Raw genomic sequence first — 13,339 nt, forward strand, 5'->3', positions numbered from 1 at the left:
ACTGTTAAGATCATGAGGCTGCCGTCAGTCTCAAGCAATGAGCTTCTCCTTGTCCGTGGTCCACTGAATACTTGAACCTACCATTTCTTCAGAGTTGGTGAGAGGCCCAAAGAGAAAGTTGTTTTGGAGAGATTCTCTGGGCCAGTCGTTTGCTTTTTTTGCCCTCAGATGTATCCCTGTCTTCCTCTATTCTGCGCTGTGTAGTAGGGGGCTGATCCCCAGGAACTACAGTTCCCAGACTCCTTTGCCCCGGGGCATCTGATTAGTTTTAGCCAATGAGAGTGCTGGTGAGAAGCCCAAGTATTTCTGCTCTTCTTTCTCTCTCCTTTGGGCTGTGTCTCCAGCAATGGCTGCACGTTTATGGTTCCAGCTCCTGCCTGGCAATCCAGCCTCTGTGGTCTCAGCTGGCCTCCAGATCTAGGGATGCGAGTAGTTTTCCTGCATTCCTGTTCTCTGGATTGTCGGTTGTTCCTCCATTTGCCTTTTCAGCTCTTCCAACACCCTGGCAACTAATCCTCAGTGTTGAAATCCATCTTTTGAACTACTTGACATAGATTCTATTTTTCTGACTAGACATTGAATGATACATACACTGTTAAACAAAACTTTTTCCGGAGGGAGAAAATAAAATATACGGCTTAAACAGAGTCAAGAAATACCCATCAGTCATCAAACCCAGGCAGCAAAATTTCAGATGTGAAATAAAGTGCCCAGAGCAATCTTGGCCAATTGGGCTGCAAAGTTGCAGACTGGGATTTTCACAGACCCATTCGGGACAGCTGCCTGGCAAAGCACAAAAATGTGCCTAGAAATGGTGATGCTCAGTACAAAAGCTTTTCTTTTTTTTCTTTTTTCTTTTTTCTCTTTTCTTTTCTTTTCTTTTCTTTTCTTTTCTTTTCTTTTCTTTTTTCTTTTTTCTTCTTTTCCTTCCTGGCACACCAAGGAAACAATGATGTCACGTATTCACATTCTGGTAGGAAAAACTCTCCGTCACGCAACTGGGCCAACCATTGAAAATGTCGGTCTGAAATAAAACCACTTCACAAATGGGCCTGTGCTTTCTGTCCTGCAGCATATCTGAAAATGGGAGACCTTTACTACTATGGCCACCAAAACCAGTCACAAGACCTTGAGTTGTCTGTGCAGATGTACGCCCAAGCCGCATTGGATGGAGACTCACAGGTAAACAACAGAAACGAGCTCTTGGTGATGTCTGTTTGTGAGGTTGCAAGGCCTCAAGTCCTCACAAGCCGCTTCACAAAGTCATTCCTCATCCATTTTCATAGCTCTGTGAAGGCATGAACCGTAATGGTGAACGTTTATTGAGCACCTACTGTGGTTCCCATACCATCGTCACAGCAGTCTCATGAAGCGGGGATTATGATAACCATTTCATTTAGAGGGTAAGACTGCAACAAGGTGATACATTGCTCAAGGCCAGGCAGGTAGCAGGTGAAGCAGTCCGATCCGAAACCCAGATCTTCTGGCTCCAAATCCAAGAATTCTTTCTTCCAGATCCCATCAAACTGACTCACTGCATAGAAGCTGAAGAAATTGGAAGTGTGGTCAAAATGAGAAGTGGTTTGTTTATTTGGCTGGGCCACCGATTCGGTGATAGGAATTTGCTCTTGGTGACTTTTTTGGGGGGGAAACTTCTTATTTTGGAATGTTTTTACATTTATAGAGAAGTTTCAACAAGAGTACGGAGAGTTGCTATATACGAATCATCCAGCTTCCCCTAATGTGAATATCTCATATAACCACAATACCGTTCTCAATCTAAGAAGCCATTGATGGTTCCGTACCATTCAGTCCATTTCAGGCTTTACCTGGACTTCACTTATTTTTTCACCAATGTCCTTCTTCTGTTCCAGGATCCCATCCAGGGCCCCACATTGCATTTATTTATCGTATTTCTTTAGTCTTCAATGGGTAATAGTCACCCAGTCTTTCTTTGTCTCTCATGACCTTGATACTTACGAAGAACACTGGTTGGGTATTAGGTAGAGTGTGTCTCGATTGGGCTCTGTCTTCTGTTTCCTCATGAATTGAATGAAGTTCTGCATCTTGAGCAAGGAAAGCACAGAAGTGATGTGTCCTCAGTGTATCGTCTGAGACGTATGTGGTGTCGGTGTATCTCATTACTAGTGAGGCTGATCTCAGTCACTTGGTTAAGGTGGTTTCTTCCGGGGTGCTCCCCGGTAAAGTTGGTATTTTTCTCTTTCTAATTTATATATATACCTTGGGGAGAGAGCTTGCAACTCTGCAAATATTCTGTTCCTCCTCAAATTTCTGTCCGCTAATCTCAGCATCCTTTAGTAGATCTTGCCCGCAACAGTGATTAATGTGGCTAATGTGCTAATGGTGATCTTCTGTTTGCCTCACTCCTTTGACATCTGCTAATCAGAATTCTCCTGTGAGGATCTCAGGGTCATTTTCACGATGGAAGTTGCAATAGTCGTTACCTTCTTATACACCAGTTTTCTGGTGTTGCGCTTTGGGGTCTGATTATAGAGAAAAAGCTGGAAACTTATGCCTATCTTAATTTTTGCTTTGTGTTTTTAAAAGAGGTACTACATCAAGTGTTTTTTTCTCCCTCCTCCTCCTCCTCCTCCTCCTCCTCCTCCTCCTCCTCTTCCTCTCCTTCTTCTCCCCTTCCTCCTCCTCCGTCTTCTTCTTTTTATAGAGAGAGAGTGTGCGCAAACTGGGGAGAGGGAAGGAGAGAGAGAGAGCGAGAATCCCAAGTGGGTTCCACATGCAGCATGGAGCCCAACATGGGGTTTGATCCCACAACCCTTGAATCATGACCTGAGCTGAAACCAAGAGTCAGACACTCAACCACCTGAGCCACCCAGGTGCTCCTGAGTGTTTCTTTATTTGGGTTAAAACCCCACATCTCTATCACTTCATAGCTATTCATACATGGCAAGTCACTGAATCATGGAGTCTGTGTTTTCTCATTTGGAAGGTGGAGATATTTACCTCATAGGTTATGAAGATGAAATGTTTAACGTAGGGGCACCCGGGTGGCTCAGTTGATTAAGCCTCTGATTTCGGCTCAGGTCATGATCTCGCAGTTCGTGGATTAGAGCCCTGCATGGGGCTCTGTGCTGACAGCTCACAGCCTGGAGCCTGCTTTGGATTCTGCGTCTCCCTCTCTCTCTGTCCCTCCCTCGCTCGCACGCTGTCTCTCTCTCTGTGTCAAAAAGAAATAAACATTAAAAAAAATGTTTAATGTAAAGCACTGAGTGCAGCATTGAGTACACTCAATGGACATGATCTTTTCTATTATTATTTCTTCTGGAATGAACTAGGAGTTGGTGGTAAAAGGCCTCATTATAGAGCCAAACTCCCTTAGGTGATGTCTGTTGTCACTCAAATTCAGGGGAGTTTTTTCCCCCAATTCTGATTTATGTTTTTGGAAAAACAATGTTATACAAACATTAAAAGATGGTTTTAAAGCAAAATAAAAATTAAGGGATGCAGCCACAGTTCCATGGCAGGGGCTTTACTCCGTCCTGTCTTCTTGTCCCCTTCCAACCCCATCTCTCTGTAACGTTATCAAGATTGCCCATGCCACTTAAAAACCCATCTCTTTTCACACATTGTAGGAATGTGTGCATTTTATTGCGGAGTCTCTGTCATTATTAATTACTCTTAACCACCGCCCCATATTCTGTTGAGCTGAGCTGGTGAAACGTTATTCTCGTGCGCTATTTTATTCATTGATTCGCCACATATTTATTCAGTCCCGCCATGCCTTAGACACTTCTTAGTGATGGGGACGTAAGAGAAAAAGAGAGACAATATTCTTGCCTTCGTGGGATTGATAGTCTATTAAGGAAAACGTGGAGGCCATTTCCTGTGTGTTGCAATGCCACAGGGTGCTATGGTGGACATTTTCATATTTCCATCTTTTGTCTCCACTTGAACAATTTCTTTGTAATCTGGGGGCTAGTATTGCTGAGACAAACAGTCAAAATGGGTTCATGGTTACATAATAAGAGCGTATTGTTGACTTGTTTTCTGAAAGGGTTTCTCAAGGAATACCTTAGCAAGCAGTGGTTGAGTGTAGGAAAGGAATTAAAATCTTGTCAGCACTGGATATGTTCACGACTTCATTTTTAATTGTTCTAATTAAGTAATTATAAGTTGCTAACTTCCTTGCTGTTTTACATTGCATTTATTTGATTACTAGTGGTGATGGACACTTTTACATATACTTTATGATCATTTACTCTTGATATTTATGTGAATTCTCTTCTCTTATTCTTTGCCTATTTATCTCTTGGATTTTTGATGCTGTTTTTTTTTTTTTTTAATTTATGTCGTAATTAGTTCTTTATATATTTGCCCGGTAGATAATGAACCTTAAGCTATTACACTGCATACAAATATTCTCTAGTCTATTTTCCCATTTATTTTAATTTTGTTATTCTTCCAAGCGACATTAAAATTATATAAAGTGATTTTTTTTCTTTTTTTCTAATAGTTCAAGTTTTAAGAGTACCTTCCTTTTAGGGGCACCTGGGTGGCTCGCTCAGTTGAGTGTCTGACTCTTGATTTCAGCTCAGGTCATGACCCCAGGGTCATGGAATGGAGCCCCACATGGCGATTCTCTCTCTCTTTTTCTCTTTCTCTTTCTCTTTCTCTTTCTCTTTCTCTTTCTCTTTCTCTTTCTCTTTCTCTTTCTTTCTCTTTCTCCCTTTGCCCCTCTCCCCTTCTTGCACTCTCTCTCTCTCTTTAAAATAATAATAAAAAGAGTACCTTCCTTTTAAAGAATGGAGAGATAGGGGAGCCTGGGTGGTGCAGTCGGTTAAGCGTTGGACTTCAGCCAGGTCACGATCTCGCGGTCCGGGAGTTCGAGCCCCGCGTCAGGCTCTGGGCTGATGGCTCAGAGCCTGGAGCCTGTTTCCGATTCTGTGTCTCCCTCTCTCTCTGCCCCTCCCCCGTTCATGCTCTGTCTCTCTCTGTCCCAAAAATAAATAAACGTTGAAAAGAAAGAAAGAAAGAAAGAAAGAAAGAAAGAAAGAAGAGATATTCTATATTCTGTTCGTGTGTGTGTGTGTGTGTGTGTGTGTGTGTGTGTGTTGTGTGTGCATCTTAAAGACACAACACTTTCATCTATTTAGGGCTTATTTAGCTGGGTAGTGGAAGTTAAGATTTGAGATTTGGACCTCGTCTGCTTGCATTTGAATCCCAATTCATGCCCCTGTCTGGCTGTGTTACCTTGGACAAGTTCCTTAACCTCTCTGCACCCCCGTTTTCTCACCTATAAAGTAGAGAAGATAATAGTACCTATCTCAATTTGTTGTTATGAACATCAAGTATATATAAAACAGAACAATGTCTCACATATAATAGCACTAAGAAAAAGTTAGCTGGGTGCACCTGGGTGGCCTAATCAGTTAAGCGTCTGACTCTTGATTTCAGCTCAGGTCATGATCTCACGGTTCATGGATTTGAGCCCCATGTCGGGCTCTGCACTGGCAGCAGGGAGCCTGCTTGGGATCCTCTCTCTCTCTCTCTCTCTCTCTCTCTCTGCCCCTCCCCCCCCACTCTCTCAACCATTTTGTAAAAACTTTAAAAAATGAAAAGGGAAGAAAATGTTAGCTGCTGTTATTTTTGTCATGATTATTGCATGGGATAGCAGTGAGAGGCTTAGTGTATACAACCTGTTGGGTGATTTTCATTGAGATCCTTATCAATGGCAACTGAAAGGAAAGGTTGAAGGGAGGATATAAGTCGTTAAAACATGACCATGAATTCCTTGAAGGGCCACAATCCAGTTCCATTCGTAAATCCCTAATGGTACGTTACCCATTGTTTTTCGTTTATTTCTTGGTCCGGCCACGTGCTCAGCTCATGATGGTCAGGGCTTCTCCTCCAGGCAATGTGGTAGCCTCCATACTTTATGAAGCACCTGTACTGTCAGGCTTTTAACTCGGCTGGGTTTTTTAATTGCATCTGCACAGCCCAGTGAAGCAGGTCCTACCTCTGAGGGTCAAGACCAAGGCATATAAGGAAGAGGTAGGGAAATGTACTTGGGAGGAGCTGGGCCAAGAGGATCACGAGAGAAGGTTCTCCGCATGGGCCTAAGAGAGCAGAGACAAACCCCCGTATCTGACTGTGTGCACGAGAGACTATGTTAGCATGTCAGTCGGGAGTAGCACCCCCAGCCATCAAAGCATTCTGCTAGATTTCCGACATGCTGATGGTGTCCCAGGGCATGATCTGTAAGTGATAGCCATTGCCTTCGACTTGGTATTTTGGTTTGTTGATGATACAAGGGCACGTTTTCCAGTGAGTTCTTGAGAGAATGAGCAGGAAAGGACAGAGTCCCCTGGTTGACTGGTTTCTGGCAGATGGGACACAGCATTCCCTGAAAGCCTCCTGGTTCTCCTGCAAATAAATTTCTCAGATGCATATATTTAGGGAAACAATCCATCAATGAGGATGACAAAAACATCTGGCTTGAGGGACTGAAAAAAAAAAAATCTAGAGGTTGTAAAAGTTTACATTTGATGAAGGGCATGTGTCTGGGGTTTTATTATAAGGAGTTGATGAGTTTGGTCTGTGGCTTGTTTTCAGGGATTTTTTAACCTGGCTCTGCTAATTGAGGAAGGTGCTATAATCCCACATCATATTTTGGATTTCTTGGAAATTGACCCAACTATCCATTCTAATAACATCTCCATCCTTCAGGAACTGTATGAAAGGTGAGTTCAGAGCCTCTTTAATACCGTGGAGTCTGGGTGGCGTTTACTTCTTGGTAAAAGTTAGGCTTTCTTTTATTATGTAATGGCAGCTGTTATATAAAGGGCTCAGGACTTGTTTCGATTAGAGATCACTCAGCTGGACCCAAACAGTTTCCCTGTCTGAAGCTTACCATACAGAATGTGCTTGATCTGAAGTCAAAGTGCAGACCAGGGTTTCCCATGAGGGTGGAAAGACTAACGTGTCCGATTAGACCACGCCTTGCGGCAAATAGAGAAGCAGTCCGACGTCCAGACTTTGGACAGGCGCTCGGACAGAAGTATTGCTCTGGCAGCTCATTGCTTCAGGGTCCTCTTTGACCCATTCGCTTTTTTATTAAGGACAGGACTCTTTTTTCTGAGGTTTCTGCCAGGATCCTGGAATTTCAAGGCAGACCCAAGCCCTTTAGAACTGGCTGCGTTTCTTTGTCTTGCATCTCAAGAGTGGCCCATGTGCCCAAAGCAGGAGGCGGGTGTGAGGGTCTGATAGTGTGGGTCATAAGTAATGCCACCGAAGTTTGCCAGTACATCCGGATGCCCCGTGCTTTTTGTCCCGCAGGTGCTGGAGCCAAAGTAGCGAGGAGTCCTTCAGCCCCTGTTCCCTGGCCTGGCTTTACCTTCACCTGAGGCTCATCTGGGGTGCCGTGCTGCACTCCGCTCTGGTAGGCGCCATGTCTCCCAGCCCTGCCCACGGGGGTCCCTGCCTTTTGTCAGTCATCTGATTCATGCTTTGGATTTTGCAGATCTACTTTCTGGGAACCTTCTTGCTGTCTGTATTGATCGCCTGGACTGTGCAGTATTTCCAGTCTGTTTCAGGTAAAGATTTATAAGAAGCCAGGGCAATATAAAAACATAGGGATTCTTTTCAGCTACCAAGAAGATGACACTCTTCCTCCTTACACCCTTGACTATGCTACTTCTTTTCATTAGGTTGGTCATTCATAGGGTGGAGGTTTCCCCCAAGGTTATACTATAATCTGTGGCGGATAGAAGGTCCCAATTTTTGTTAGGTTTGTCAAAGTAAGCGAGGATTTTTTTTTAAGTAAGAAGCTTAAGATACTGAACTAAAAGGTCTTCTCCCACTGAAAATACATCCACTATAGATACTCTGCGTCTGTTGCCTTAAATCCAGATCTGAAGCCCCCTCCAGTATGAATTCTTCATATTTATCCCAGTCAAGGAATCAGATGTGTGGGATGATAAACAAACACTCATGATGAATAAAAATACCCAGCCACATGGAGTCAGAAGGAGGGGCCAAAGAGGAATGTGAAGTGAGCCTTTAGGTTAGCGTGATTTCCACTGGTCACTGTTATTTGTCTGAGCTGGCGTAGGACCGTAGTTAAAGAGACGGACACCGCCTTGGCGTCTCTTTGGGCTTTGGAGTCCAAGCTTGGCTACTCATTAGCTGTGTGACTTATGGTGCGTTGGTTCACCTTCCTGATCTCCCAATTTCTCAACAATAAAATTAGGTTATAATAGTAGCGATTTCCCAGGGATGTCAGAAGGGCCCAGTGAAAAAAAATACGCATGACACTTACCAAAATGACTACTGTGCTTCATCTGAGCTGTTATATTTATCTGGCATATAAAACCCTCTCGGTAAATGTGAGCTATTACGTTCATCTCCCCCGTCAAACCGTAAGAGGAATCAGAGGCAGGATTTCGTGCATCATTTAGGATATCGCACACTTAGTAGGTGCTCAAATTTGCAAACCTCTGACCGTGGAGAATTATAATTTCCCGCCATCTTGGATGACCGCAGAAGGACATAATGTCTCACGAAGACCAGGAGGGACATTTACAAATGGATAAATTAGGACTGGACATGGCATTTGAGCACTTGAGCATTTGCTCGAACATTATTCATGTAGCAGATAATGAAAAGCGAAAGGAGTGCATTCCACCACAGATTCGATGGTGGGAAGGAAGTCACTGTCGCGAGAGGCTAATGCAGAATCACTTCCCTCTGATTTACCTGAGGAGGTTAACAAGGAGCCATCAAAAGCCCATCCAGATTTGCTGCCCCGTTGTCTGCCGGCTTATAAATTTTCCTCATGCAAATTCTGTCCCTTCCCTAAATTTGTTACCAGGTAGAGCACATTTATCTTGCATCTTGTCAGTGTTTTCCATTTCAAATTATCTTTGTCAGTTTTACTCTGCAGAAATATTGTTATGATTATTACAAATGCAATTCCGTGAGAGGAGCTGAAAATTGTCTTTATGATTTTATGCCAGCTGGTAGCCATGAAAATTCATGGGCTGGTGGAATCGCTTTTATCAGAAGTTGTCTCTTTTTCCTGTCTTCCTGTCTTCATTATGTCTCTCCACATTCTCGCCTCCCTGTCCCTCCTGCCCTTTGATATTTTTTTTTCCCTTTGCTTTTTTACACATGTTCTTCATTTATTTGCAAACTCTTTCACTTCCTGTGCGTACCTCCCTCCCTGTTGCTGGCCTTGGACGAGTCTGGATGGGCTCTTAAAGTTCATTTAATTCTACGCCCTTCATTTCACACATGGACAGACCGAGGCCACGTAGATGAAGTGGTCTGCCCCAAATCACAAAACAAAGTCCAAGAAAGGACAGAGGGCAGCAGGATTTCACACTTTTTCAGACTCGCAATACAGGTGGCCCTTCAGCAACAGGGCGAGTGAGGGACACCGACCTACCCTGAGCTGAAATGCTGCAGAAAACTTTGACTCCTCCAAAACTTCTCTACTGCCTGCGGTTGACCAGAAGCCTTACCAGTAACACAGTCAATTAACACATATCTTATATGTTATATATGTCATGTGCTGTATTCTTACATTAAAGTAAGTTAGAGAAAAGAAATTGTTATTCAGGAAATCATAAGGAAGAGAAAGTACTTCCATGGTGCTGGTAGTGTATTTACTAAAAACAAACACAAACTTGTGTACGTGGGTCCATACAGTCCAAACCTGTGCTACTCAAGGGTCAGCAGTATTTTAAAACAGTGGCTACCATTGTGTCTCTGACCTATTGCTGCCTTATATAAAAACTATTTTGTAGCACATTTTTTGGGTACCTTGAAATGAACGATAATTAACCTGCCTCCAGGCATATTTTTAAAAATAATACCCCACAGCAGTCTAAAGGAGAAATAAAAAGAAACCAATTATAATAAAATGATGCATATTTCACTATGTAAATTCTAGCCCCATACCTCTTTATTGTAATGTGCACATGAATCACCCAGGGATCTTGTTTAATGCAGATTCTTGAGTCAGTAGGTCCAGGGGTAGGATTCCACATTTCTAACAAGATTTCAGGTGATGTCCATGCTGCTGTTCCATGGGCCACACTTTGAGTAGTGAGGGCCTAGAAGTAAAAAAAAAAAAAAAAAAAAAAAAAGTCTCCACGTATTTCCAAAATGTGCCCCGAGTAGTACCTGCTAGCCCTGTTAGAACTAGTGTTGTCAGGAGTTAAAATATGTAGTCAATTATTTTCCTATTTTTAAGGTCCTCCCCATAAGTGCAAATTTGCCAATAACTTTGAAATAGGAAGGTACTCTGTCAGTGACTAGACAGTGGGGCAGGGGACGAATTGGCACACAGGAGCAGGGGGAGAAGACGGCTGAGAAGACAAAGCATCTGTCTCCCCAGTGACCCCGGGCCGGAGGTCTCACGACCTGCCCGGTGGGAAGGGGGCGCCCTCCCGTAGAGGCTGGTGGCCAAGGTGTGGGGAAGCAGGCACAGGAATGAAGCCCGGGCACTGGCCGACAGCGAGGAGGGACCAGATTTGAAAGTCGGGAGCCTCCTTTAAGTAGCCTCGTGTAAGGATTGTGCTGTAAGTCAGGGATCTTTGTCATTTTGTGATTTGCATTTTTCCAGTTAGTTGTTTTTCAACATTAGTGATTTACGGTCAAACTTTTAAATTGAGCTGTCCATCCGTTTCGCTTTCGGCTCCAACTACCTTCATTTCCCTCCTGAGTTTCTGTGCTCTGTGATATATGGTCCACACTCTGCCGCGTTTGCCACACTAAATCGTCCCGCGTCTGGAAGGTTAGCCGTGTGGGACAGTAGCTAACCGCATGGGCTCGGGAGTCATGCGCTCGGATTCTGGCCCTGCCACTGACTTGTGTGACCTTGGGCAAGGGAGGGAGCCCATGTGCGCCTCGGTTTCCCTTTCTGTAAAATACCAGAAATAGCGGTCCACCTACCTCCTGTTGCAGTTGAGGGAAGCCAACAGCCAGATAACACGAGGTAAAGTGCTTAGAACTGAACAAGCGGTGGCTGTAGCTCCCCGAGGAGTAATATCCTCGGGGGTTCCCACCCTCAATTCAAGCTTGACCTCAGGGAGCGCCTGCGCTTACACATCGTGCTTTATCTCAGTAACAGACACGATTCCCAGAGCCCAGTGGGTTTTTCTATGTTGTTAGACTCTTTCTCAAACACAAAACGCTTTTTTTAAGTATCTAAAAGATATCGACCAGGCCACGAAGAGAGCCAGAACGAGTACATGAAAAATATCGCACGTCTCTCGTTTCCTTGAACTTGATGTTGCCTCCCAGCTTGTGTTCTACCAAGTGGCTCAGTCTTTCTTGAGGCCAGCGCCCCCCAGGGTAGTGCAAGGGTCCCTGGGTCTTGGTCCACTCACACTGTCGCCAGTCTGATAGCTGAACACACGCTGCCGTGCGCCTACTCTGTCTCTCCAAGTCCACTGGCTTTGCAGCTTCTGGTCACCTAGGGGTCCCGCCGGCTTTGCTTCACCTTTTTTCTCCCCGGTCTTCCTTTCTGAAATTGCTGAAGGGGCAAGGCGAGGGCTTAGCTGCCAGTACAGCCCACAGCCGGGGCTCAGCCACTTTCCCAGGCTCCAGACCCTCCTTCTCCCACCTCCCTGAGTCTCCGAAGTGCTCCGCCTCTCCCCTGTCAGGGACGCCAAGCATAATTGCCTTAATGGACTCAGGCTTTCGAAAAAACAAAAAAATCCCCAAGCAAAGTATGTCTAGAGCCGTTTCCTTTTCTGCCCTGCTTGCAGTCCCCCCTTGAGACAGAGAAAGCATGGAGCCTGGCTGGCTGCCCGAAGGAAGGTAAGGAGAGAACGGAGGGGCAAAACGGAAGGGACGATTTCAGACACTCCTGCCTTACCAGTGTTACCGTGAACTTCAAGTCCCAGTAGAATGCGCAGTGTAGAGCAAGACATTTAGAACAAACTACCAGCTCCCAGGTGTGATGGGCTAACCTCTCGCTCCAATGTCATTCTACTCCAAACGTTCATGATTCAAGCCAACTCTTTCTTTCTGCCTACGTGGTTAGCCCAGTGTCTTTGCAAAAGAGTAAGATGATATGAACGAGGTGAATTAAGTCATTTCTACTCTTCTCCTGTCCTCTCCATTTCCAGTTAATGAGGCTGCTGCTAAAACTCCAGTGAGATGTCACAAAGCAGTGCTCATGAAAAAAACTAGTAGCCTTAAAGTCAGAGCGACTTAATGGTGAGAATTCACTTTTCTTCGATCTCATTTCCCTTGGCACTGATCTAGTAGCTTTACTCATAAGAAAGGTTTAAATGTGGGGCGCCTGGGTGGCGCAGTCGGTTAAGCGTCCGACTTCAGCCAGGTCGCGATCTCGCGGTCCGTGAGTTCGAGCCCCGCGTCGGGCTCTGGGCAGATGGCTCAGAGCCTGGAGCCTGTTTCCGATTCTGTGTCTCCCTCTCTCTCTGCCCCTCCCCCGTTCATGCTCTGTCTCTCTCTGTCCCCAAAATAAATAAACGTTGAAAAAAAAAAAAAAAAAGAAAGGTTTAAATGACATGAATCGTATACTTGTCCCGGGCCTCGCTAGATCTGGAGACCCAGGTGAAGCAGGCTATATCTTCTTCATAGCATAGGATTTCCAGGTCTTGCCTGTTCCCACCCCCTCCTCGCCCCCGCCCCCGCCATCTTTGCAAACTTTATTTTACCATTTCAGGACTGGCTCAATATATTTTCTCCAGTTCTTCTTTCTTTCATGCTCCCATCTGGTCAACCAGCAAGCAGACATTTTTCCTACAATGGTCCACCGCAGGGGTTGGCAGATTTTTTCCATAAAGGCCAAATAGTAAGCATTTGGGGCTCTGAGGGCCATCTCAGCTACTCAACTTTCATTATACAGCCAAGGCAGCCAGCCATTGATGACACATGGAAACAAATGGGTATGGCTCGTTTCTGATAAAACTTTACCGAGGACATGAAAATTTGAATCTCATCTGTCTTTCACATGTCATGAAATATTACTCCCCTCTTGATTTTTGCTCGATCACTGACAGTGGTAAAAACAATTCTTAGATTGCAAGTCATACAAAAACAGGCGGTGAGCCCCATCTGGCCTGTGGGTTGCAGGGTGTCAACCCCTGGGTCTACACCGCTCAGGGCCAGCTCTTGATTAGCCTCACTAATGTATAGAACATGGTCCCCCAAGCAGCAAGTGATACAGAAACCATTTCTATTTGGTGCTGGAATAGTCTCTGTAATATTTGAAACGGCACACTCATTTTCCTGGTTACCTTGATTCCAGCCCGGTAATCAAATTAGCACACATTTCAGGTGAGCAGAGACGAAGAGACCACTTTAAAATTATGATGGGCTGTGG

At 44.7% G+C, this 13,339-nt stretch overlaps 1 protein-coding gene across 8 annotated transcripts in view; it reads left to right on the forward strand.

Moving 5' to 3' along the window:
* SEL1L3 (SEL1L family member 3) overlaps nucleotides 1-13,339 on the forward strand; it is a 103,997-nt gene that overhangs the window by 86,699 nt on the left and 3,959 nt on the right. For 5 of the 8 annotated variants that reach the window (XM_053217494.1, XM_053217495.1, XM_027049863.2 and 2 more), the window contains exons 20-23: nucleotides 1,073-1,182; nucleotides 6,592-6,719; nucleotides 7,315-7,417; nucleotides 7,499-7,571. In XM_053217494.1, coding sequence (XP_053073469.1) covers nucleotides 1,073-1,182; nucleotides 6,592-6,719; nucleotides 7,315-7,417; nucleotides 7,499-7,571 — 414 coding nt within the window. Of the gene's footprint in view, nucleotides 1-1,072; nucleotides 1,183-6,591; nucleotides 6,720-7,314; nucleotides 7,418-7,498; nucleotides 7,572-7,798; nucleotides 7,834-7,858; nucleotides 8,982-12,116; nucleotides 12,276-12,510; nucleotides 12,656-13,339 lie in introns of those variants that run through there. The other 3 variants (XR_008296377.1, XM_053217497.1, XM_053217498.1) reach the window with 3 other exon arrangements.

The sequence above is a fragment of the Acinonyx jubatus genome, chromosome B1, assembly GCF_027475565.1.
Source record: "Acinonyx jubatus isolate Ajub_Pintada_27869175 chromosome B1, VMU_Ajub_asm_v1.0, whole genome shotgun sequence".
NCBI classification, from domain to species: Eukaryota; Metazoa; Chordata; class Mammalia; order Carnivora; family Felidae; genus Acinonyx; species Acinonyx jubatus.